Below are 22,076 nucleotides of genomic sequence, written 5' to 3' on the forward strand. Positions count from 1 at the left end.
GAAAGAATAAAGTTAGCAGGAATTGTTCGTTATGTATGAGTCCTTTTTAATGTACTTCCCGTGAGCTCCAGTTTTGGTTTCTCTCCCCAACAGGCCTTATATGAAAGTTTGATAAAGCTTACATCGCATTGAGCAACGTATATAGCGTAGCTATACCCTTTATTATAACTTAACCGAACCTTAACGCAGACGCAGAATGACAGCCCAGATGTTTCCGGGTCAAAGATTCTACTGGCTGCTGAGGAGATCATAGACAAAACACAAAGTAGAGTAGAAGAATTATGCAAGTTTTGAAGAAAGTGGGCGAATGCAAAGGACTCCCCCACAAGATCCATTACCCTAAGATAGTTTAATCAGAGCATTCTGATTTACAAGACATAATCCATTTGAGAACCCTCTGATGACAAGCTAGATCACAAGGTAATTACTCATTTTAGGACATTTATTTACAGGGATCTTCCCTAAAAGCCTAAAAGAAAAGTGCAAAAACATCCCTGTGAATTGAGTAAACTATAAGCAATTTGCTTGCTTCTTGAGTTGGATATATATCTCTCTTGGCAAATTGCCCTAGACCTTCAAAGCAATCTTCTGGGCAGCAAGTGCTTCAGCTTCAAGTGTTGGCTCATACAGTATTGTAGTTTCTGCCAACAATGATGTCACAATATAGGGGTCCATGTTTGAAGCTGGGCGCCGATCTTCCAAGTAACCTAACAAAATAAACATGCAGAAAGACAAGTTGGGAGAGTATATGCAGCTGTATATTGAGATTTAAAAGTTTATCAGGCATGAAAATTCGGAAAACAAAGAGATCTTCTCCTGTTCTGTAGTGTTATTGATGGCAGTACCTTTTCCATTCTTCTCAGTGTCACGACCAACACGGATTGAGCAACCACGGTTAGCCACTCCCTGCAAATTGAAATTTAAGGTATGGACATCAAAAAAGGAAAGTCCTGTTTTTCCATGTTTTCCATTACTAGGTATGGATATCATATGAACATACCCAAGAGAATGTGTCAATGCTGGCTGTTTCATGCTTTCCTGTCAATCTTCTCTCATTTCCTTCACCATAGGCACCAATATGCTCCTGGTGACGAAGTGATAGATTCAATATTGCTTTCTTTATAACTTCATAGCCTCCATCTTCCCTCATGCTCTTTGTACTGTGTTAAAAATAGCTTGTTATTGTAATTGAATTGATACTATATAATTTTGTATAGAATGCATATCACTATACCAAAGTCGATATTAAAGATATTAAAAGTCTGGAATACCTGTAATTGGTATGGCATCCAGCACCATTCCAGTCACCCTAGCAGGAGGAAGGACAAATAAGCATTCCCTCTTTATGGACTAATAGTAAGAATTTGAGTGTCACGAAACATTACGTTACCTCTATTGGTTTAGGATCAAGTGAGAGAACAACACCAGCTTGTTCAGTGATTCTCTGTAAGAAGAGAGGAACACATATATAAGTTGTTGGATATCAACTTGCAATCATGCTCCCCCACCAAGAAAGAAGATGAGCAAATAAAATGGAAACACTAATTATCCACTCGTGAGTAACTGACATTTAGACACCGGTGATCAATTGCAAAGCTTAATTACATGCTATCCTAACTATCAAATTATTGCAGTAGCCTCCATCGAATTATTACCAACATCATGTGGAGAGGATATACCTCAAGAATGTATCTTGAACACCAGATATGATCTCCAGCTTCAATACCAACACTTGGACCAACTTGATACTCCCACTGCATAAAGTAATTAACAACATCAAACAGTGATAACTCATGAACAAACAAGCATGGTTTGCAACAGTACTTCATATCATTAGCAGAATGAGAAGGCCTCGATGGCAGCAGACCTGGCCTGGCATAACCTCCCCGTTGGTGCCACTAATGTTGACGCCGGCATATAAGCAAGCCTTGTAATGAGCATCAGAGATGTCACGCCCAAATGACTTGTCAGCTCCAGCTCCACAGTAATACGGACCCTGAATTTTTCATTCTGAATTTATTAGTGCATGGACGATGGCAGAGTGTATTATTTCATCATGAATTTGAAGAGGTCTAAAACTGCTTTACCGGTGCATAAAAATTGAGTCAGATTATTACCTGAGGGCCAGGGTAGCCTCCAACAGGCCAACCCAAAGGCCATTTCACATTTTGTTGAAGTAAGGTATACTCCTGCTCAATCCCAAACCTAATATAGAAAGGTACAATGACATAAGTGCATTTCCATTTCTAACCTACATAAGAATTAGTGCTGCAAAACTCAAGTAGGTTCATCTTTTGTGGACGTTAAGAAACTTGACTTGAACTTTGGGAAATTACACATTAAGTATTAAATGGAAATTGATGATGACAGCAACAGTAATAATGCAATATGAATGCCTGCCGAGACAGAATAAAAGCAAACCAAAAGATTACAAATTAAGTCCCAAACAATCCAAAATTAAATGAAAGAATGAGATGGTTGAAACAAAGTAATACGAACCATGGTACTTGATCTACCACCTTCTTGTTACTGAAAATCTCAGCAGCTCTGTGGCGCTTGTTTGTGGGAATGGGCTCACCAGCCGGTGTGTATGCATCACAAATTACCTTTGGGAAATACATAAGAAAATATTAAGCACAATGCAATCTACTTACAAAACTCTCAACGGAAGCAATAACTAGAAACTTTAACCATGCCTATGACAATACTCACCAAGATATTATTGCCTCCCCGGAAAGGGTCCTTAAAAATTGCTTGGGGGCTGAATAAAATGTTTAGTCAACATGGTGTTTTGATAATAATTAACAAGCAATTAAGAAAATTTTTAATATTCCTCGCAGAAGATCTTACCATAAAATAACTTCACTATCTTCACCAGGTGCTTGCCCAGTGCTTGATCCATCATAGTTCCACTTAGGAAGTTCAGAGGGATGTTCAACTGGCTTTGCTATTGTCTGCCAATTGTAAGAGGCCCAATGAAACATAAGAAAAATTTAACATTGCATTGAAAGTTACAGAATTTCATTTCTATTATTTTTCTTACCTTGGGCTTGCTACGAAGATCAATTCCACTGCCTCCTATCCTGTTTCAATTGGGAAACAGCCCTGATTCAGGTATGCTTACAAGGAAAAATTGCCAAAGTGCCACCATTAATCTAATATTTGAACATTGCCGTCTAATGCTTATCTAATTACTCTACCATCCCATGTTAATATTCCAAATTAAGACAAAAGATTTTTTTTAAAAAAAAAAAAAACCTTATTTGAAACATAGAAACAACTGTCAGAAACAAGTTGTACCAAATATATTCAGCAATGATCTTGTCAGTGTATGGAGTGATGTCCATGTTTAGTAGCTTCTCCAGCCTGTTGACAGTGCTGTTCTGAAACTGCAAGGCAAACACTCTAAATTTGCCACAGCTTTTAGCTGCTCCTTGCTTGTTCTGTTTCAATACCAGAGAATTCCACATTTTTGTTGCAATGGGACTTCCATAGGTTGAGGTCTTCGGCAGTCTCATCTGCCATTGAGTTGAGGGTGCCAGAATCTGTGCCATTTTCCCCTTCTCCTAACTAGGAAATCAAAACAAGTATTAACAAATAACTTAAACCATTGAGCATAAAAAAAAAAAACACTTAAACCTCAACATATTAAAAAAATGTTAGTCTATCATACATTTCTGTTGTGATAGAAGTTGAGAAGATCCATCAGAAAACGTTCAAATTGAAGGACAGGGACTATAGTTTATTAATGAAAAGACATTAATAGATCAAGTCTAACAGCAATGCGTAAATTCAAAGTTCAAATGCAGATCATGCAGCAAGGAAAGGCCTTACTCTCACCATTATAAGGGCTATGATTAGATCAAATTGTAAGATTTAAATGACACCTAACTTTCCACCAAGAATGGTATGTTTTAAAGTCTGTACAAAATCACAAAGGGAATGGATTTTTGATCAGTACAAAATCACATGGAGAAAAAAAAAAGGAGTAACACTTTTGTCAGACTTCATTGGCTTATCAACTACTCATAGTTAATGAGTCGTTGGGACCGGTCAAAAAGGTGATCTTCTTTCAAAGAGCAAAAGGTTGTCACAGGAAACACATTACTCTTATTGGGCAAAGAGAGACAGGGAAAGTAAGAGGGATCTGCAAGAGGGATTTATGTGCATAACTGAACATATACACCGTAATCCGATTTTGGTAAATACTGCTTCCAAGTACTTAACATGGTGTGACCAACTACCTATATTTTGTATGCACTGCAATTATTGGAATCTCTCAATCATATCTTATGTCATACATCAGTGTATTAGACTCTGGTTAGTACATGATCATTTTGTCAGAAAGGCCGTTCCTTTTTTGCCTAATGTCAAGCACGAGATGTTTAAGCCATCACAGCTCAAAGCTTTCTTACTTTCTGACCCCCAAAGAAAAATGACACTAAAGAAACTTGACACTCAGATGCACAGAGAACTAACCTCGGAACTGCCTGAAAATGGCCTGACCAGGAACCGGAAAGTGTGTCTTACAGGAATTGGCTGCAGAAGGAGAAGGAAAGAGAGAAAAAGAGAGAGAGTGAAGACCAAGTATACTTCTTTTATGGTGGAAAAAAAAGTCTTATAAGAGTTTGATAGAGAAAAGGGTTGATTGGCTTTTCCAAACGAGATAGGGGTATGCTTTGAGTGGAGGAAATTAGATTTTGGTCTCTTTAGTGCCACCAAGAGAAGCTTGGACTATACTTAAAATCTTCAGATAAGGTAGTTTCTCTCTCTCTCTCTGCCTCTCTATCAAGCCTCAACCTCAGCTTCCATGGCAAACCTGATAGATCAATTATGCTAGTATTCTTAAATTCCACTTTGAGACAACAATAATTGTGATGATTCCAATGTTCATTCAAGGCTTTGATACTCGTCTCATCTGCGTCTTAGAAATCTTAGAACAAGAAAACAAGGGATATATTATACAGTTTCTCGCTTTGGAATTGGAGCTACCAAGTGCTTTGCATTCTAGTCAAGTGGTCATCTTATCATCTACCTACTTTGTTGGTGGGTGAAGTCTTCTCCCATGGGTCCTCGGTTTCATGCCTCTTGCCCCATCTGTCTAAGCTCCATAGCTTTATTTTCTAATTGCAATAACTGAAAAGAAAAGAAAAAGTATATGCATGGCAGAAAAAATTTGAAATCTAATCTTCTTAATATTAGAAACAAACTGATTATCCTAATTTATATGAATACCCGTAACCATTCATATGTTGACACGAAATATTCTTGAATGTGCCCGGCAGGAAGGAGGATCAATTTAGAGTTGACATGATGTTTGACAACAAGCATTTGTTTAATTTGTTCCACAAGGCTCTGAGGATGAATTGTTGGTTGATAAAGAGAGTAACTGGCATTGCATTTGCACTTTTGGGGACCACTAGATAATGCTGTGCTTATGGAGATGCACATGTCGAAGTTCCCCTCTCGTAACCCTTTAAAATCTTTAGATCTAGTGGCTCAGGACCTGACACAATGGAGAGAGGAGCAGGGTTCTGATCTTACAGAAAACTCCAAAGCTGTCTAATGAAGCTAAAGCCAATGATCTAGTGCCCACGGATTTGTTCTTTGTTTAATCCAATAGTTGAGTTTCATGATTAAGAAGAAAAGGATTCTTGTAACATGATTCTATTTTATTATTGAGACATAATTGGATCAACAACAAAACAAGTTTTCCATTTCTCTTCCGATGCATTTAGATCAACCAAAAAAAGATGGGTTTGAATCTGAATCTTAACCATTCCCCACTCTCTCTCTCTTAATTAATTTATTAATTAAGCTGGTTAACTAAAAAGGATAGGGTTAATTTCTCACTATATGTAAGTCATTAATTCGTAATCATGATTCATATTGTAATAAAATTTACCCTTATGTTTTTAATATTTAAAAGTATGTGTACAACAGCTTAATGCAAGAGTTAATTCCACTTTGACATGCAGAGGCCAGAGAGAATTAGCTATAAACCAAATGATTTTTTATTAAGCAGGTTTGATAATAGAGTATTGCAAAGTAAATTAAGTAAAGAAAGAAATGGAACATAACCAATGTGAATATTGGAAATAAAAAATGTAATAATGTTTTACAGAAATCCTTTAATTATTTTTAAAAAATTGTAAATAAATCTTTATTTCTTATTACTTTCAAATAAGTTTATATATTTTTATTTTAATCAAATAAAATTTTATAACAACAAGTGATCAACTACCATTAGTCAAAATGATACATGCTATTTTACTTATGTGACATGGAAAGTGAAAATTATTTAATATAATATGTTAACATGATACGTGAGTGATATTTTAGTTATTAACAATTAATCAATAATTAATAAATAAAAATTTATTTAATTTAAAATAAAAAAATAAAAGTGAATATAATAAAATAATAAAAGTATATTTAAAATTTTCAAATAATTCAAAAAAATTTAAAATATTATGTTGAAATGTATTTTAAACTAAATGAATTTCAATATAAATTTGATTTAATAGTGTAAGAAAGAAGATGATTTTCGATTGAGACATCATACTAAACATCCAGATAGGATCAACGATGATGGAGATATGTTTCCTGGATTTAGAAATCGCTAACTATTTCTTAAACTTGAAGAAACTGTTCTCTCTACGGATAAGTTACTTAAAGAAAAGTTTTACATGATAAACAATAATGAGGCTTGGCAATTACTGGAAGAGTGCTGGCGTCAATCATTTTTAATGGGAAATAAAACTATAAGATATAGTGAAAGCGCCGTACCTCCGACAAAATGATATATTAAAAACAAAACTTTTACCATTATTTAATTATTTAATGATAAATGTATACCTCGTATTTAAAAAGTTGGATTTAATTTTTTTTAATAAAAAAAGGTTGTTTGAAAATAATTTAATTATTTAATGATAAACGTCTATTCCATATTTAAAAAGTCAAATTTATTTTTTTAATTTAAAAAATAATGTTGAAAATAGCATCCAATGAAGACAAAATGTGATGGTGGCATTTACCGGCTTATGGAAAAAGGATAAATTCTCATGCCAAAAATACTAAAAAGATAAGAAGATAGGAAGGAAAAAGCTATTGGAAATGATCTCTACTTCCAACGGTATTCATGGTACAAGGATCTAATACTAGTAATTTGAGTTTGCCAGTTCAATCACAGATATATCAAAACAATTAAATAAATTAGAAATAAATATATTCATACGATAAACATTACTTTTGTTTTTTATCTTAAATAAAGGGCATTATATTTTTAAAAAATTCAAATATTTATGATGAGGTGTTGAGTATTTTTTTTTTCTGGGTTGTTAATCTATATTTTTGTTGGTTAGCTTACCGATCTCCTTTGAATGGATCTAAAGCTACCATGCAAAGTGACCCCTTGTACATGTTTTTGGCATCACTTTGTCAACTTTCTTAATAAATATTTTTGTTTTTTTTTTATTTTTTATTTTGAATCATTATTTTATAATATGATATTAGTAGAAAACGATATATATTTATAGTTATATCGTATTTGATCAAGTATTGAAAACGTATTGTAAAATATATGATATGTATTTTACAATATAATCGATATATTTTTTATAAGTTTTATTTTAATTAATTATTAAAAATTTTATTTTTTACTATTTTTTGAGTTTAAATAGGAAAATTTATATTTTATGAGTTTAAATCTTTATATTCTAAATAAAAAAATACTAAAAAAATCTCTTTTAATTTCAACATGATAAATATTTTTTAATTTTTAATTAATAATTAATATAAAAATAGTATATTTTATTTAAAAATCTATATTATTAAGAGATATATTGAGAATTTAAATTAAAAAAATCATCTTTTCAATTTACTCTTTATAATCTTTCATTTTAGTAAAAAATATAATATTTGTTACTTTTTATTTTATATTATAAATTTTATTTATAATTAATTTTAAAATTTTTTATCATATCTTACAATATACTTTATACTTGATATTAAAAAATAAGATTTCGATACACTATATATATATATATATATATTAATTTAACAACTTTTAAATCAAAACATTACTTGTTATTTTAAATCACATAATGCTGACATGATATATTGACATGTCATATTAGATGGTGATATGATATGTTGATATAACCATATAACATTTTTTATCTTTTAAGTTTAAATGATTATAAAATGATAAATGATATTTTAATTAATAATAATTAATCAACAATTACTTATTTAACTCAAAATAAATATACAAATACTTGACTAAACATAATAAAAGATTATTTATTTAAAATTTTTTAAAATATTATACCTAAATAAAATAAAAATTGCAATCTTTTACCCAACCATTTTCCTAATGAGTAGTACCAAAATACACTTATAATATAAAATCAACTTTAAGTTTGTGACCATTGAAAATCAAGCCCCCACCTTTACACTATATGAAAACAAACTGAGAACCGCTCACTATAAAATTGTCATAATTCATGTCCTAATGCCATCATTAACAGGCTTGGCCACCATTTCTACCACAATCAATGTCCTCTTATCCCACAGAATTGCATGTCAGGTAAAGGCAAAAGTTTTGATATGTCCAAGTTCCATCTCCATCCACTGGCAAAAGCCATTGGTTTTTTCAAGAATACATTTTAACCCTTGGATGGGTTAACCTTATAGAATCAGAGGAATGTCCCCTTTCTAAATCAGTTCTGGCTCTGTCTATTATCTTAGAGACAACATGAATAAATCTGTTGAGGTGGTGTGGCAGGAATGTTTTTCCTTTTAGTGGAACCATTTGGTAAGGTTGGGTGTTGATGCTTCACATCATGAAGTTTCCAAGAAAGCTATTTAGTCATTATCATTGCAAATTTTTTTTACCCTTTAACCCATTAAAGCTTTTTATTTTTTTTTCTTCTTCAAGAGAAAAAGAAAAGAAAAAAAAAAAAGTTCCTTTTAGAATTTGGAATCAATCTTTGCCAAATTTCATGGCTGTTATAATGTTTTGAATTAACTTTGCATCTTAGGATTAGAAAAATATTAGAATTAGAAGAAGTGGGTCTTGTTCAGCTATTGCACTTTAATCCAATAGAAGCATTGGTAAATGAGTAAGGGCTAACTAAAACCTAAAGATGCACTCCTCCTTACTCCTTTATAAAAAAATTGTCACCCAATTGTTGAACTAATACAGTGAAAAGATGGCTTCTTTTTTTTTTCATATAAATTTAAATATTTCTCCCTCCCATAAGTGATGGCAAAGATATGTTCCAAGTTCCAACAACTCTTTTCTCTACTTTATTTCAAACAATTTTAATAGTGATTTCTGAATATTAGTCGGATATAAATATCTTAAAATTAAAAATATATTTACGTAATATTTAATTTATAAATAATAATACAATAAGAAAAAATTTTAATAATTTTGAAATAAGAAAAAGTTAGAAACATAGAAAATATAACAGTTTAGTAGAATTAATAAATTATAATTAAAATAAATTTTGCATCCAATGGTAAAAATGGAAAATTAAACCCAAGTGAATTTGTTTTAAAAGAAAATGGACATTATTAAATTTGGGCTAAAAAAAAAAAAGAAAAAAAATGCGCCCATCACTTACCCAACACGTGCCACCTTCAAGCACGTGCAGCAGCCAGAGGGGCAATTGTGACTTGGGTGGCAACAAAAATAAATATTTTTTTTTCTTTTTTTTTTCCTAAAGGAAGGAAAGAAACTCAAATGGGAGATATCAACACCAACAACAACATTTGACGAAGCTTTGTTCTTTTTCTTTTCCTCTTCTTCTTCTTCTTCGTGTTACGCTTCTTTGTCTGAGAAAACCCTTTTCTTTACTCATCATAAGAAGCGTCTTCTTTGTTTCCTTCTTGTCTTTTCTTTATCATAATTATAATATTATTATATTATACACATAAGAAGGATTTGTTTTTCATATGCCTTGGTTTTTTTTTTATTGTTGAGTTTGGTAAATTAACAAAGAACAACTCAACCCAGAGAGAAAGAAGAAATAAAAGAGAAAGAGATCATTTGGTTATCATTTTTGGAAATCTATGGAGCAGCTTGTCAACTTTATAATACGGCCTCCCAGGTAGTCTTTTGGTTTTTTATATTACTTTTTGGGAATAAATGATCTTGTTTTCTCTTTTTTTATTGAATTTTATTGTATTTTTGCTGTGGTTTTGTTCTGTTTGTTTGATGAAAAAATTTGGAAAGAGAATGAAAAAATTGGGATTTCATCTATAAGTGTTTTTGGTTTGCAGGGATCAAGAAAAGAAAACCCGTTTGCTCAAATGATACTAATTTAACTACTTGCTTATACTTAGACCCTTTTTTCTTTTTTTATATCGCATCAGATTTAAAGCTTTTGTTTTTGTATTTATGCCAATCAGTTTTCTAAGCAAGCAGGCAGGGGTGATTATTGTTACATGGTTGTTTATTGTTCCAATTTGATCATATTAGCAAGCCTCTTAATTTCCCATGATCTTTTCAAAATTTAGATTCTGTCTAATTCTTTGTGACGGTTTTCTTCAGCTCTCATGTTCTGGTATATTAATTTTCATATATTTCGTATAATTTTGTATATATATATATATTATTGTTGTTGGGGGTGGGGCGTATGAGAATCTTAAACCTTTGACTGGGTGCTGGCAAAAAAAAATAAAATTATCTGATGGTTTTAGCAGTTACAAAGTTGATAATTGACAAAGAGACAGTTGAAAGATGAAATTTTATGTAACTGTTTTGTTTAGTTTTGAAAGAAGTCTAGGGAGAAAAAGCTGCATGTAATAATTTTGATCCGCTTACCTGTGAAATTGAAACTGTTATTGGTAGGAATTAGATCTTCAAGACTTTTGCGTTATATCTCAATTTGGAAATATACATTATGTGGCTTGAAGTCTGTTGGAATGCTGTTCTAGTTTGAAGATAAGATGATTTATAACCAGTAGAGTTATGAAATGAACCTGGAGATCTGCGCATTGAGATATTAAACAGGAAAGGAAAGTGAATGGAGAGTTAGTCAGGAACTTTTGTAATGAGATACTTACAGATGTATAACTGTTTGGGACATCATTAATTTAGGACTGTGAAGTATTCTAAACTATAATTATATCGTACTTCTTTTTTTCAATTTCTAATGGGTATCATTTTTGGTTGGCAGAGCTGAATACAACCCAGATAATGATCTATTGGATCAAGAATTCATGCTGAAAGGGAAATGGTACCAAAGAAAGGATATAGAGGTACAGTTTAAGATTATCTATGCAAAGGAAATTTCAAATTTATTTAGCTTTCTAAAATTCTTAACCTTCAGGTTTGTTCAAACTTACTAATGATGTTAACCTCTTCATTTCCACTTTCTTCGTAAAAAATAGTGGTGCAACAGATAGGATCACTTTCTGTTGTCTTCCACTCATTCAAATTACTTATAAATTAAAATCAGTTAGCTACGTGTCCCTAGCAAGTGTTCCTCTTTGCATTCTCTTTTCCTTTGACAGGAAACATTAAGAGGTCAATGTTTTAAATTGTTTGAGTTATTTGTGACATTTTGCCTTATCATCATGCGGCAACCATCATGCTGGCATGTGCTTTATGAGACATCATAATTTATTGAAGATTAAAGCTTTTATCAAATTTAGAAATTATAAGTGCTAGTGTGTTTTCTGCATATTGGTACAAGAAAGGTTAAGATTAAACTCATTCTACAAGTAGGCCTTGGTTTTCATTTGATGAGATTCTAAATCAATGGTAAAATCAGATCTGAAACTACTTTTGCATTATCTCTTTATCGGGTGGGCGGGTCAGAAGTTTGTTCTAGCAAGATATGTAGTCTCTTTTTAAGGTAAATTAGAAATCTAGATTTGTTTGACTTTCGGTATATCAGAATTGAGAGTTGGTTAATTTAGAAAGGAAATCTCAGGGCATCAACATATGAAGTAAACCTTATAAAGATATGATTGGGATGGTTTGAAAGGTTTAAGGTCTTGAAGCACAAAGTAACAGTCTTAGGTCTGACTGGACAGAATTCAAATACTCAGAAATATTAACATAGGACTGCAACTATTTAAAACTGTTAATTTTCTATGTATTATGTGATAATAATTTCAGATCTCCTAATAGATTATGAGAAACTGTTGTAAATTAAAAATCTGGTCGCGTTAATTTTGATTTTCTTTTAGTGGTGAAGATGTGGGGGTTGAGGGGGGTGAGTCAACAAGTATTTCTTGTACATTCTTTACAAGAAGATATTTCCTTTATGATTGTTTATAATTTGGATGAATCTAAGTTGGTGTTATATGTGAGGTGCTTTTGCCATTTTGCAGGTTAAAAACAGCAGGGGAGATGTTCTACGGTGTAGTCATTACGTGCCCCTGGTTAGTCCTGAAGGAAAACCTCTGCCCTGTGTAATATACTGCCATGGGAACAGGTGACAAAGAAGTTCTGACTGGTTACTGGAGAAATTGCTGGCAATATCAATAATTGTTTGTGGAAACATAGGAAAAAAAAAATCTTTGAAGTTTGTATTCCCATCAAAAATGACTTTTTAGTCCAACTTGCGTATATCAATTAACATCAGCCATCTAATAGCATTGGTTATCTTTAGGGCAGTTGTATTTGGATAAAAATCCCTTCATTTATTTACTTACTTTTTCTTTCATTTCTCTTGCTTATATAGTATATCTTCAATTAGGTAACACCTTGTACTGATGATTATGAATTACAGACGGTTATAATTGCATTTATTGTTAGTTAGGCTATTGATTTTTCTGACTATATTTTCTAATGCTATCATGTCATTACTCTTTTTACCACCAGTAGTAATTTAGAGACTTTGATTGTTTTATATTTAAATTTATTTCATACAGCTTAGTGCTTGCAAACTCCATTTTGTTACTTTTCTATAATCTAAGGAACAAATTCAAAAAAATATGAGATAATGCATTTTGCAAAGAATTGTTTTAGTTGTGTAATTTTCAGATATCAATTGCTTTAGTATTCTACATTGGTGCCATTTCTGTATTGCTGTTGGCTAGTATTCAGGGATTCTGTGACTAGTTTCTGTTTTATCTAATATGTTTCTTACTTCAGATCTAATTATATATATATATATATATATATATATATATTTCCTCTTGTTGCATCTTCTATGTTGGCAGTCAACCAAGTAAAATATTGTACACTTGTACTTTTTTTTGGTTACTGTTTTGTAGCCATCATTGCTGACTGCTAGCATATCTTGGTTTTTGGCAGTGGCTGCAGGGCTGACGCTAGTGAAGCTGCTATAATCTTGCTGCCTTCAAATATTACAGTTTTCAGTCTTGATTTTTCAGGATCTGGGTTATCTGGAGGAGAGCATGTCACCTTGGGTTGGAATGAAGTAAGTGAATAGCTAGCTAATTGAAGAAAATCTAGAACTTCTTGTTCTCATTTTGCTATGGATGTAGGAAATGCCTCTTGTAGTGTTTGATCAATATTTTGAGTAACGTTTTGCATGCAATCATTTCTGGTTGTGAACTTGTGATAATGTGGCTCTCTGCAAATTGGTTATATTAATTGTTAATCTGTCTTGGGTTATTTTCGGTATGCTTACTTTACATAGACGTGTTGTACAGTGACCTTTAGTAGTTTCTTCTGGGAAAACTTGTTTTGGGGGTGAATACTTTTGGTTTTTAGGTTTTGTAAGTTTACACATGCATTGAACTTTTTCTTGACTATGCTCTTTGACATTGACCACTAGTTGAATTATGTATCACATGTGAAATTTCAACCTTGTAAGTTATAAAATTAACTAAAATAAAAAACGTAAAATAGCCGCTTCTCTTCCTTTGATCCTTCTCCCTGGCGTATGGTGAATGCTTCTCATGAGTTTACATTTGAAAGTTCTGATAAGTGGAACTCTCCCAATATTTTTTTTAAAAAAAATAAAGGTTAAATAATTGTCACCCACTTTGCTCCTTATCAGATAAAGTAGCTACCTGTCACCCAGGTGGTATATAATCTTATCAAAGGCATATTTGTCACCAACTTTGTGCTGTCTGAATTGTCCTTGTTAAGGTCAATTGTACACCTTTTCAACTTGGAAATATACTTTTAACTTGTATTTCTTCTCCACTAAAAGCCTTGATAAAGCATTATTTGGGGAAGGGAATAGAAAAGCCTTGAACACTCATCCTTTAGTGACTTTCTCTATGTATCACATATGTCCATTTTGCTCTTTATTGCCAGTCATGAAAATTCTGCCTGACATTCTTTTCCTATTTTTCAGAAGGATGATCTAAAAGCAGTGGTTGATTATTTGCGGGCAGATGGAAATGTCTCTTTGATTGGCTTATGGGGCCGCTCAATGGGTGCTGTTACCAGGTTATTCAAAGCACTTGCCATTTTCCTTTGAGCTTACTGTTGGAGAGTTTTGAGTATGGAAGCCCTGTCATGGAGTTTTAATGCTATCCTGCATGGATTTCTCAAATACTATTTATTAAATAAATTGGTTTTAGTCTGCTGTCTTTCTCTTCTGCTAGTATAATTTTTTGTCGTGTTCATATGAACCTACAATAGCAGATGTGTTTCTGCTTGTTTATGTGACAGTAAGTATGTAAATGATTGCTTACAGCCTAATGTATGGAGCTGAGGATCCTTCAATTGCGGGAATGGTTCTTGACAGTCCCTTTTCTGACTTGGTTGATCTGATGATGGAACTAGTGGATACATATAAATTCCGTTTGCCCAAGTTCACAGTAAGGAGATACATTGTATTACATTTTAATTATTATATCTTTTGCTGATTTTAGCTCTTTTTGACTTTGTGCCTAACTAAAATTAAGCACTGTGACCAAGGGGAAATTTGGGGTGCTAGAGATTGTATAGAAAATTTGGTGCTGGCAACTATTATAAGGAATGGTGGTGTTTTTCAAAAAAATAAGGAAAAAATTATAGTCTTTCGATTGTAGTTCTTCATGAACTCATTCTAATAACCACATCCCACTATTAGCATGTCCACTTTCTTTGATTGACCCAATGATGGACAGTTTTAATTTTGCAAGTTTATTCTGTTGATTTATTGTATTACATTTTTTTTGCTATAAGTCTAGTTGATTCTAGCCTGTTTTCTTTCTAATTAATGATAATCAAACACAATGAACTAAAGGAAAAATTTTAATAGTAATGACTCAAATCGGAAATACAGCATATGTTTAAGCTGTTTAGCTTGATAGATGAAGGTGAGTCATCAACCTTCAATTTCAGGTCCTATTGTCGCTAGCATGCTCAAATTATCTTTTTGCTTGCTCAGCAAAGTTGTTATCAAATTTTTTTATAAGAATCTTGAAATCATTGCTTCTGTTGTTTTATGACCCTAACTTTTTCATTTGCTTGCTCCAGGTTAAGTTTGCAATCCAATACATGCGAAAAGCTATCCAGAAAAAGGCAAAGTTTGACATAACGGACCTTAACACCATCAAGGTTTTAGACTGAAAATAAATTATTTTTCTATGTTGCTCAAGAAACTCATATTTCTGTTTGTGCATGGTGGAGTTTCTTCCTGTTATTTTTTGCATTGAGCTCTTTTGATAAGTGGTTTGATTTAATTTTTCTTTGTTTTTTGATTGATTGGTGAAACCATTAAATGGAGTCTTAATGTTTTAGCGGACAGATATGTTATATTTTTGAGTTGATGTGACAAATTATTTGGCATAGTACCATTTGAATTTATACGAGGTATTGTCTGACAACTACTAAGTGAACCTGAAAGATCAACCAGATTGTCTGCTACTGATCCAACCATATAAATGCAAATAAATGGATAAAAATCCAATCTTTGAGTGCTCTACTGAGTTCATCTTGGCCAACAAGCTGAGGATTTAATATAGGGACTAAGATGTGATAATGAAAGAACTTGTGTTGTAACATCTCTCTCTCTCTAACACGCACATATACATGCACACATGCTTGTGCATGGAACATGCACCAAAAAATAAGTTTTGGAAGTGTATCTTGCCTGATTTGATATCTTTAGCCATAAATAAAAGGGATTATTATTGATCTGTGCAAATAGACAAAATGCCAGAATGGTGTCACCAACCAATAGCTTTTGTAAGTTCCTGGAATTGCTTCTGGATGGGTTGCTACTATGTAGAAAATACATGTAAAAAAGGGTATAGGGGTGGAGGGAAGTATGATATACACATGAAATTGGAAATTGAATGGTATAATGATTTCACTTTGTAGTGCCTTTATTTTTTTTTTTTCATGCTCTTTACTTTTTTGCATAAGTGTGATTTACATTTTTACTTATCTTCATTTTAATCTAGGTGGCAAAATCTTGCTTTGTCCCTGTGCTGTTTGGGCATGCTGTCGATGATGATTTTATACGCCCTCATCACTCAGATCGAATATTTGAAGCTTATGTGGTAAGTTTCCTCCTTGTTAGTGATAGAATTTGATAAGGAATTCTTAAGGTATGGAACTCCATATTGGAAAAAAATGTTAATCCTATATATATATATATATATATAATCCTTTCCTTTTCTATTAAGCTTTCAGGATAATCAGAAATCTTTCAGTTAATGGTTTTCAAAATCTCTCTCTACTTCAGATTTGTCCTACTTGCTAGCCCTGTATTATCTTCATGGCCTGCATTTTTGGAAACAAGTATGGAGTTTATTAGAAGAACCTGATAATGTAAATGGTTGCATCCATTTATGTATTAGCTTGATAAATCCATACAAAAAGGGTTATCTTCCAAAATTTCATTGTGCATGATTAGCATGGTTTTCCATTATCTGCATTTATATAGGAATATGATTAATTGAATGATTGATTTTCCTTCAGTTTCGTAGCCATTCCCGCATTCCACGCGATGCCTTATATATTGATGCACTACTTTTGCAGGGTGATAAGAATATTATCAAATTTGAGGGAGATCACAACTCTCCTCGCCCTCAATTTTACTTTGATTCCATAAATATTTTTTTCCACAATGTCCTGCAACCTCCTGAGGATGAGGTGGGGGCAAATCTTTATGATTCAATACATGATTACTTTGGTAAGGTAAGTTGGGCTCTAAACACATATTTAGTGGTCTTACTTTTATTGGAAGTGCCAGATGTCATTTCCACAATCCTTTGCTAATTCTTGACTGTTTTATCCTCAGGGTAGTTGGGCTGTCCCTAAAGTAGGTTTTCTCCCAGAGTCTTCAGCTGCATCTAAAGGCATGACTAATGTACCTTGTAATTCTTGACTTACATGCCAATTTTTGCACACCTATTAATAATATTGTCTTACTGGTTGACTTTTATCACAGAGCCAGCAACTAGCAGCACAGCAGATGCCATTAAAGAAGTTCGTTCTAAAAGACCTATGAGTCGAACGGAGGTCAGTTTTAGTTGCCTTTTTTTTTGCCTGTTTGTCAAGAATGACTCATAACACAATTTCTTCAAACATTCTTCTTCAAACTCGGTGCATTTGAAGGGGTCATATTACCTAATAAAAAATCTGGAAAGTGTATGGATGAACAACTTTGATCTTCTGCTTTCTATTTGAAATGAACATATGTATATAGGAAAATAGATAAGGGAAAAGAAAAGCAATATTTATGAGTTCAAAAGCCTTGTAAACAGTTTCCTTCTGTCGTTATTATGGTTTATTCATCTACATTGGAAAAGAAATTTAACTTTTTTTGTAAAAAATTTGTGTGTAATATTTGCATCTTTGATTGTGCTCAGGTTCCTTCTGATATCCCATCTAAAGAAAATCACACTGAATGTCAGGTATTTTTTTCATTTTTTAAAACTTTGCTTCATTACTTCAAGTGGATTTTTAATGTGCAATGCATAGGAAAAACATTTATTTGTCAAGTTCTACAAATGGATGGATCATCCTCTGAAGCAATGCCACACAACTCAAGGACTTAGCCCATTTTATGTCAGCTTATTATGTAATTCACATTGAAATGGAAATATAATGCCAATTTGATGCTCGCTAATTGTAATATAATGCCAATTTGACATTACAGTGATATCATCATAGGACACAACTTAGATTTGTGGCTTTGCTGATAGAGCATAACATTCAATTATGTGTATAGCAGCGTGTAGTTAGGCTTTGTGCTCTCTTAGATGCTTCACAACTCTGTTTTTCATTTGCTGGTTAATCACTCTGGCTTTGTCTGCCTTTGCATGAAAAAGCTAAATAAATTTAAAAAAAAAAACTTGTGAGATGGATACAAAAAGATAAATTGAAATGGATAGTGTATATAAGAATGAGGGATAGAGTGGCTTAGGATGGGAAAGGGAGGAAGAAAAAGGTGTCACTCACACTGAATGGTGCTTGCTGCAGGAGAAAGACAACGTTGATGATAATGGTTCGTCATCATCCAATATGATAAGCTTTGAATTATCCAATGGTAATCCATTTGGCCCACATGTGCCAACAACAATGGATGATGATCAGTATGTGGAATATCAACTGGATGACTTGACAGGTTTTCCATGTAATGTGGAGGAGGAAGAAAGGGTGAGTTGAAACTTTCAGCTTTCACTGATGTCTATAAACATTCTTGAGTATCTAATCAACTCATAATCTTTTATCCATATTTCACACCTCTATATATTCAGATGTTCATGGAAGCCATAATTGAGTCCTTAAAGGACTTGGAGACACAGCGTCCTCAGATAGAAGACCAACCCAAAGCTTGTGCTGATTCTTCAGAGTCTTTACGGAAAGATGATATAAATAGCCGGGATACTTCTTCCACCACAGAAAAGTGCAGTTCCTTGCCCCCACAGTCCACTTCCACTCCAGTGGAGCATCAGGCACCCTTTGAGACAGAATCCAAATTAGTAATCAATGGCTCCAATGTTGCCCATGAGCACACATCTCCCTCGACTTGTGTGTTATCCGTGGGACCTGCATTTGATACTCCTCCATCAACCATTGAATCAGGGAGCACAGTGACCTCTGCTCGAAGTGATTCCTCGGGAAGCATCCAAAGTTCATCTGATGCAGACATGTCAGCTAGCACAAAAGCCACTGTAACAGTTGTACGAAACCCCTCTACTAACATCATGGATGGCTTGATGCGTCGCTGGGATCTCAACTTCTTTCGAAACAGTCGATGAAAGTTAAATGACCATATTTGAACAGCCTGGTGATGTATTATTTTGTAACTAAGATAGGGTAGGAATTTTAGCATTGTAAAATGTTCAACGGAAAGGAAAGGCAACAAAAAAAAAAGAGGAAAAAGGGGTAAAAAAGGGTTTGTCATGTGTTACGAAATATGATTATATTGGCATTGGCTTTCATTATCTATTGTTTTCTCTGGAAAAAGATGTAATGATTTTTTGCACAATTGGATAACTTTCTGTTAATACCATTACCAAAACATCTTTGCTTTGCTCGTTGGTAGTTCCAATTCTACAAAGAGTAGCTCTGGATTTTACTGCAAGCTGCAACTTTCCTTTTCTGGGAGCGGATGCTGGGCCAATTTATTGTATAACACACCACATACAGTCGTACACTATGGTTTTGGCAGCCAAATATACATTTATGCAACACTACTGCATAGCCACATCAGAACCTAATATGCAGAAAGCAGCCTTAACTCAGTTTTATGGTTGAAATGTACGACTACTAACTGAATACCGTGGATGGAGCATGAATGTCATTTTCCTATGTTTACACATAAATAATCGGGTGTGAAATAACTGAGCCATAATGATAATGGGACCATCCATTTTCTTCCTGGGATTGTGCACTTATGGTCTTCTAATACTGAGACCATCAACCATTATTAACAATCAGATAAAAGGACAGAGATTTGCTTCGAAAGAAGTAGCTAGTTAGAGAAATTAGGGCAGGGATAGTCGTGAATATTATTGGCTATTATGGTAGTTCTCCTAAGCCTTCTGGATTTATTTTTCGTACCTGTCAAAAGGTGTAGAGAGAAAATTATGGCACCACCCCTTTTGGAAAGCAATGTGGCAACCACTAACATGAATTGACATTTTAATTGTTACTTCTTTTATGTATTACATTTTATATAAATTTGATACGATTTGACATCAAAATATGTCATTAAAGTAAATATTGATGAAAATGATGAATTAATGTTATAGATTAAGGATTTGATTTAATTTGATGCACGTTTAAAGATATATATATATATATATATATTCAAAGATTTTGAATTATATAAGTTATTTGAGGTATAAGATTAACATGAAATGATTTGAGGTGATAAAGTTTAGATTTTTAAAGGTTTAGAAGACTTAAAACTGTTTACAGGGGAAAATATATCGATATATTTCCTATGTATTGATACATTTTTAGCATGAATAACAATATGATGTATTCTGGAAGAATTCTATCGATAGATTTGATCAAAGATGAGCATGTATCGATACATTATAGTATTTCTGAAAAATAAATATAATTGTGTGACTAGATAAGAATGTTTAGGCTAACTAGTTATTTGAAAGAAGAAATCTATGTTTGTGTGATTTGACACATTCCTTAATTCTCATGTGAAGTTAATGACATGAGGGCTTATAGCTTTATTGTGTTTCGTTTGATGATACCTTAAAGATTAGGAGAGAGAGATCCGAACTCTGTTTTTTAGGCAGGAAATAATGCACCAACCAATGAGTCAAATGCTCGAATGTAATTGTTACTTATTTTATACATTACATTTTATAAATTTGGCACCATTTGTCTTTATGTCGAATATTATTTTAATTTTTTTGTAATAATTAATAGTAGCTAATACGTGTGTGGTGTTCTTCCTTGAATCATAACATCACCATGGATCTAGTCATGTTATGACTTACTAATATTAGGGATGTTGATTGTTCGAAAACATCCGTATAAGACAGAGTGGTAAGCATTTCTTCAAGCTTTACCTGCTTCATTGGTAATTCCTAATAACCTTGTATACATAGAAAGATCATCTAGGCATATAGCAAACCAAGACTGCACATCTATATATCAGCATGTTATAAATAATAATAATAATAATAATAATAATAACCCTTGAATTCAATGATTTACAATAACTTATAGCAATGTTATAAGAAAAAAAAAAGAATAACTTATGGTAGCAATTGCATCAACATGATTATTGCTTAGAGAAAAAGAATCTGCTTTAGCTGTTATGAGTACATATTCACAAGACCAATTATTCAAACACTTGCAGTGATATATAGTAAATTTGAATGGTGGAGTTGCCTCATTCTGTACAACTTAGCTCTCCCTCAGCAGCTTCAATGCGGTTTCAACCAGTGAGTGAATTGTTGTGCTGTGCCGGCTGAGCCCAACAGTGCCAGAGAATATGTTGAAGCTCTCTAGCTCTGCTGTGCTCTCTAATACACCCTCCAGCTCTTTCTCCATCCCCAAACCGTTGAAAATGTATACATTCTTTACATTGTCATGCATCATCCAAATTGCCAACTCTATGGCGAATCTCCTTATTCTTGGAACCTTAGCCGATGGATGGTAGTATTTCTGAAGAATCTGAACCAATGCTTTAGCTAATTCTTCCTCTTTAATTCCAGCTCTGTCAAACATGATTCTTGATTCTTCAGAAGCCATATGTTTGAACACCTGTGCTGCTAGACCAACCATTACTTCTTGTAACTTGTTCTCTTCTGACATGATTGCCTTGAGCACCTGCCACAATGATAAAATATCAAGCAGGGGAAATCTACTCTATAACAATTGTAATATAGACAAGAGATGAGGGTAAATATATGCTTCGGTGCATCTTTTGACATATATGACATAGTATTAGTTTTCTTGTTCACTGAAGGAAAAAACTTACTGTGGGTGCTGCAGCTATGACACCCTTTAACTGGTAAAAGCATTCTGCTCCACTGTAGGTGCACAAGTTTCTTAAAATTCTTGCAGCATTCACACGAAGTAATGGATCCTCCAACGCTTCAACAAGCCTTTCCAGGGCTTGCAATTTCAAGATGCGATGGCAATTAGTTCTACTTTCTAAGGCCAACATAGCTAGTGCTTCACCTGCAGAACGTCTTACATGATTCTGATGCTCTGG

At 33.2% G+C, this 22,076-nt stretch overlaps 3 protein-coding genes across 3 annotated transcripts in view; 1 reads left to right on the forward strand and 2 right to left on the reverse strand.

Moving 5' to 3' along the window:
* Positions 1–271: 271 nt before the first annotated feature.
* On the reverse strand, positions 272–5,180 carry GS2 (glutamine synthetase 2). Its single transcript, XM_021436207.2, has 14 exons — positions 4,480–5,180; positions 3,301–3,570; positions 3,044–3,083; positions 2,851–2,954; positions 2,713–2,761; positions 2,500–2,606; positions 2,118–2,205; positions 1,868–1,996; positions 1,680–1,754; positions 1,391–1,444; positions 1,272–1,309; positions 1,001–1,160; positions 846–906; positions 272–707 (listed from the first exon to the last, which is right to left on the reverse strand). Exons 2-14 carry the CDS (start codon positions 3,552–3,554, stop codon positions 568–570), a joined length of 1,299 nt encoding a protein of 432 aa, XP_021291882.1. The 5' UTR covers positions 3,555–3,570; positions 4,480–5,180; the 3' UTR covers positions 272–567.
* A 4,564-nt stretch (positions 5,181–9,744) lies between these two features.
* Positions 9,745–19,418, forward strand: LOC110422336 (alpha/beta-Hydrolases superfamily protein). The gene is made up of 14 exons (XM_021436206.2): positions 9,745–10,118; positions 11,190–11,271; positions 12,352–12,455; positions 13,280–13,406; positions 14,295–14,389; positions 14,640–14,763; positions 15,407–15,487; positions 16,336–16,434; positions 16,916–17,074; positions 17,178–17,235; positions 17,328–17,398; positions 17,749–17,793; positions 18,362–18,538; positions 18,640–19,418. Exons 1-14 carry the CDS (start codon positions 10,081–10,083, stop codon positions 19,141–19,143), a joined length of 1,764 nt encoding a protein of 587 aa, XP_021291881.1. The 5' UTR covers positions 9,745–10,080; the 3' UTR covers positions 19,144–19,418.
* Positions 19,419–20,969: 1,551 nt separating this feature from the next.
* The window catches only part of LOC110421456 (uncharacterized), a 1,448-nt gene continuing 341 nt past the window's right edge, over positions 20,970–22,076 (reverse strand). Inside the window, exons 2-3 of the mRNA XM_021435058.2 lie at positions 21,840–22,072; positions 20,970–21,688 (exon numbers count right to left, since the gene is read on the reverse strand). Of these exons, the coding sequence (XP_021290733.1) occupies positions 21,263–21,688; positions 21,840–22,072 (659 nt within the window). The 3' untranslated portion in view covers positions 20,970–21,262. The remainder of the gene's footprint in view (positions 21,689–21,839; positions 22,073–22,076) is intronic.

This window comes from Theobroma umbraticum, unplaced genomic scaffold (genome assembly GCF_002168275.2).
Source record: "Theobroma umbraticum cultivar Fairchild unplaced genomic scaffold, ASM216827v3 scaffold_130.0, whole genome shotgun sequence".
In the NCBI taxonomy this organism is placed as follows: Eukaryota; Viridiplantae; Streptophyta; class Magnoliopsida; order Malvales; family Malvaceae; genus Theobroma; species Theobroma umbraticum.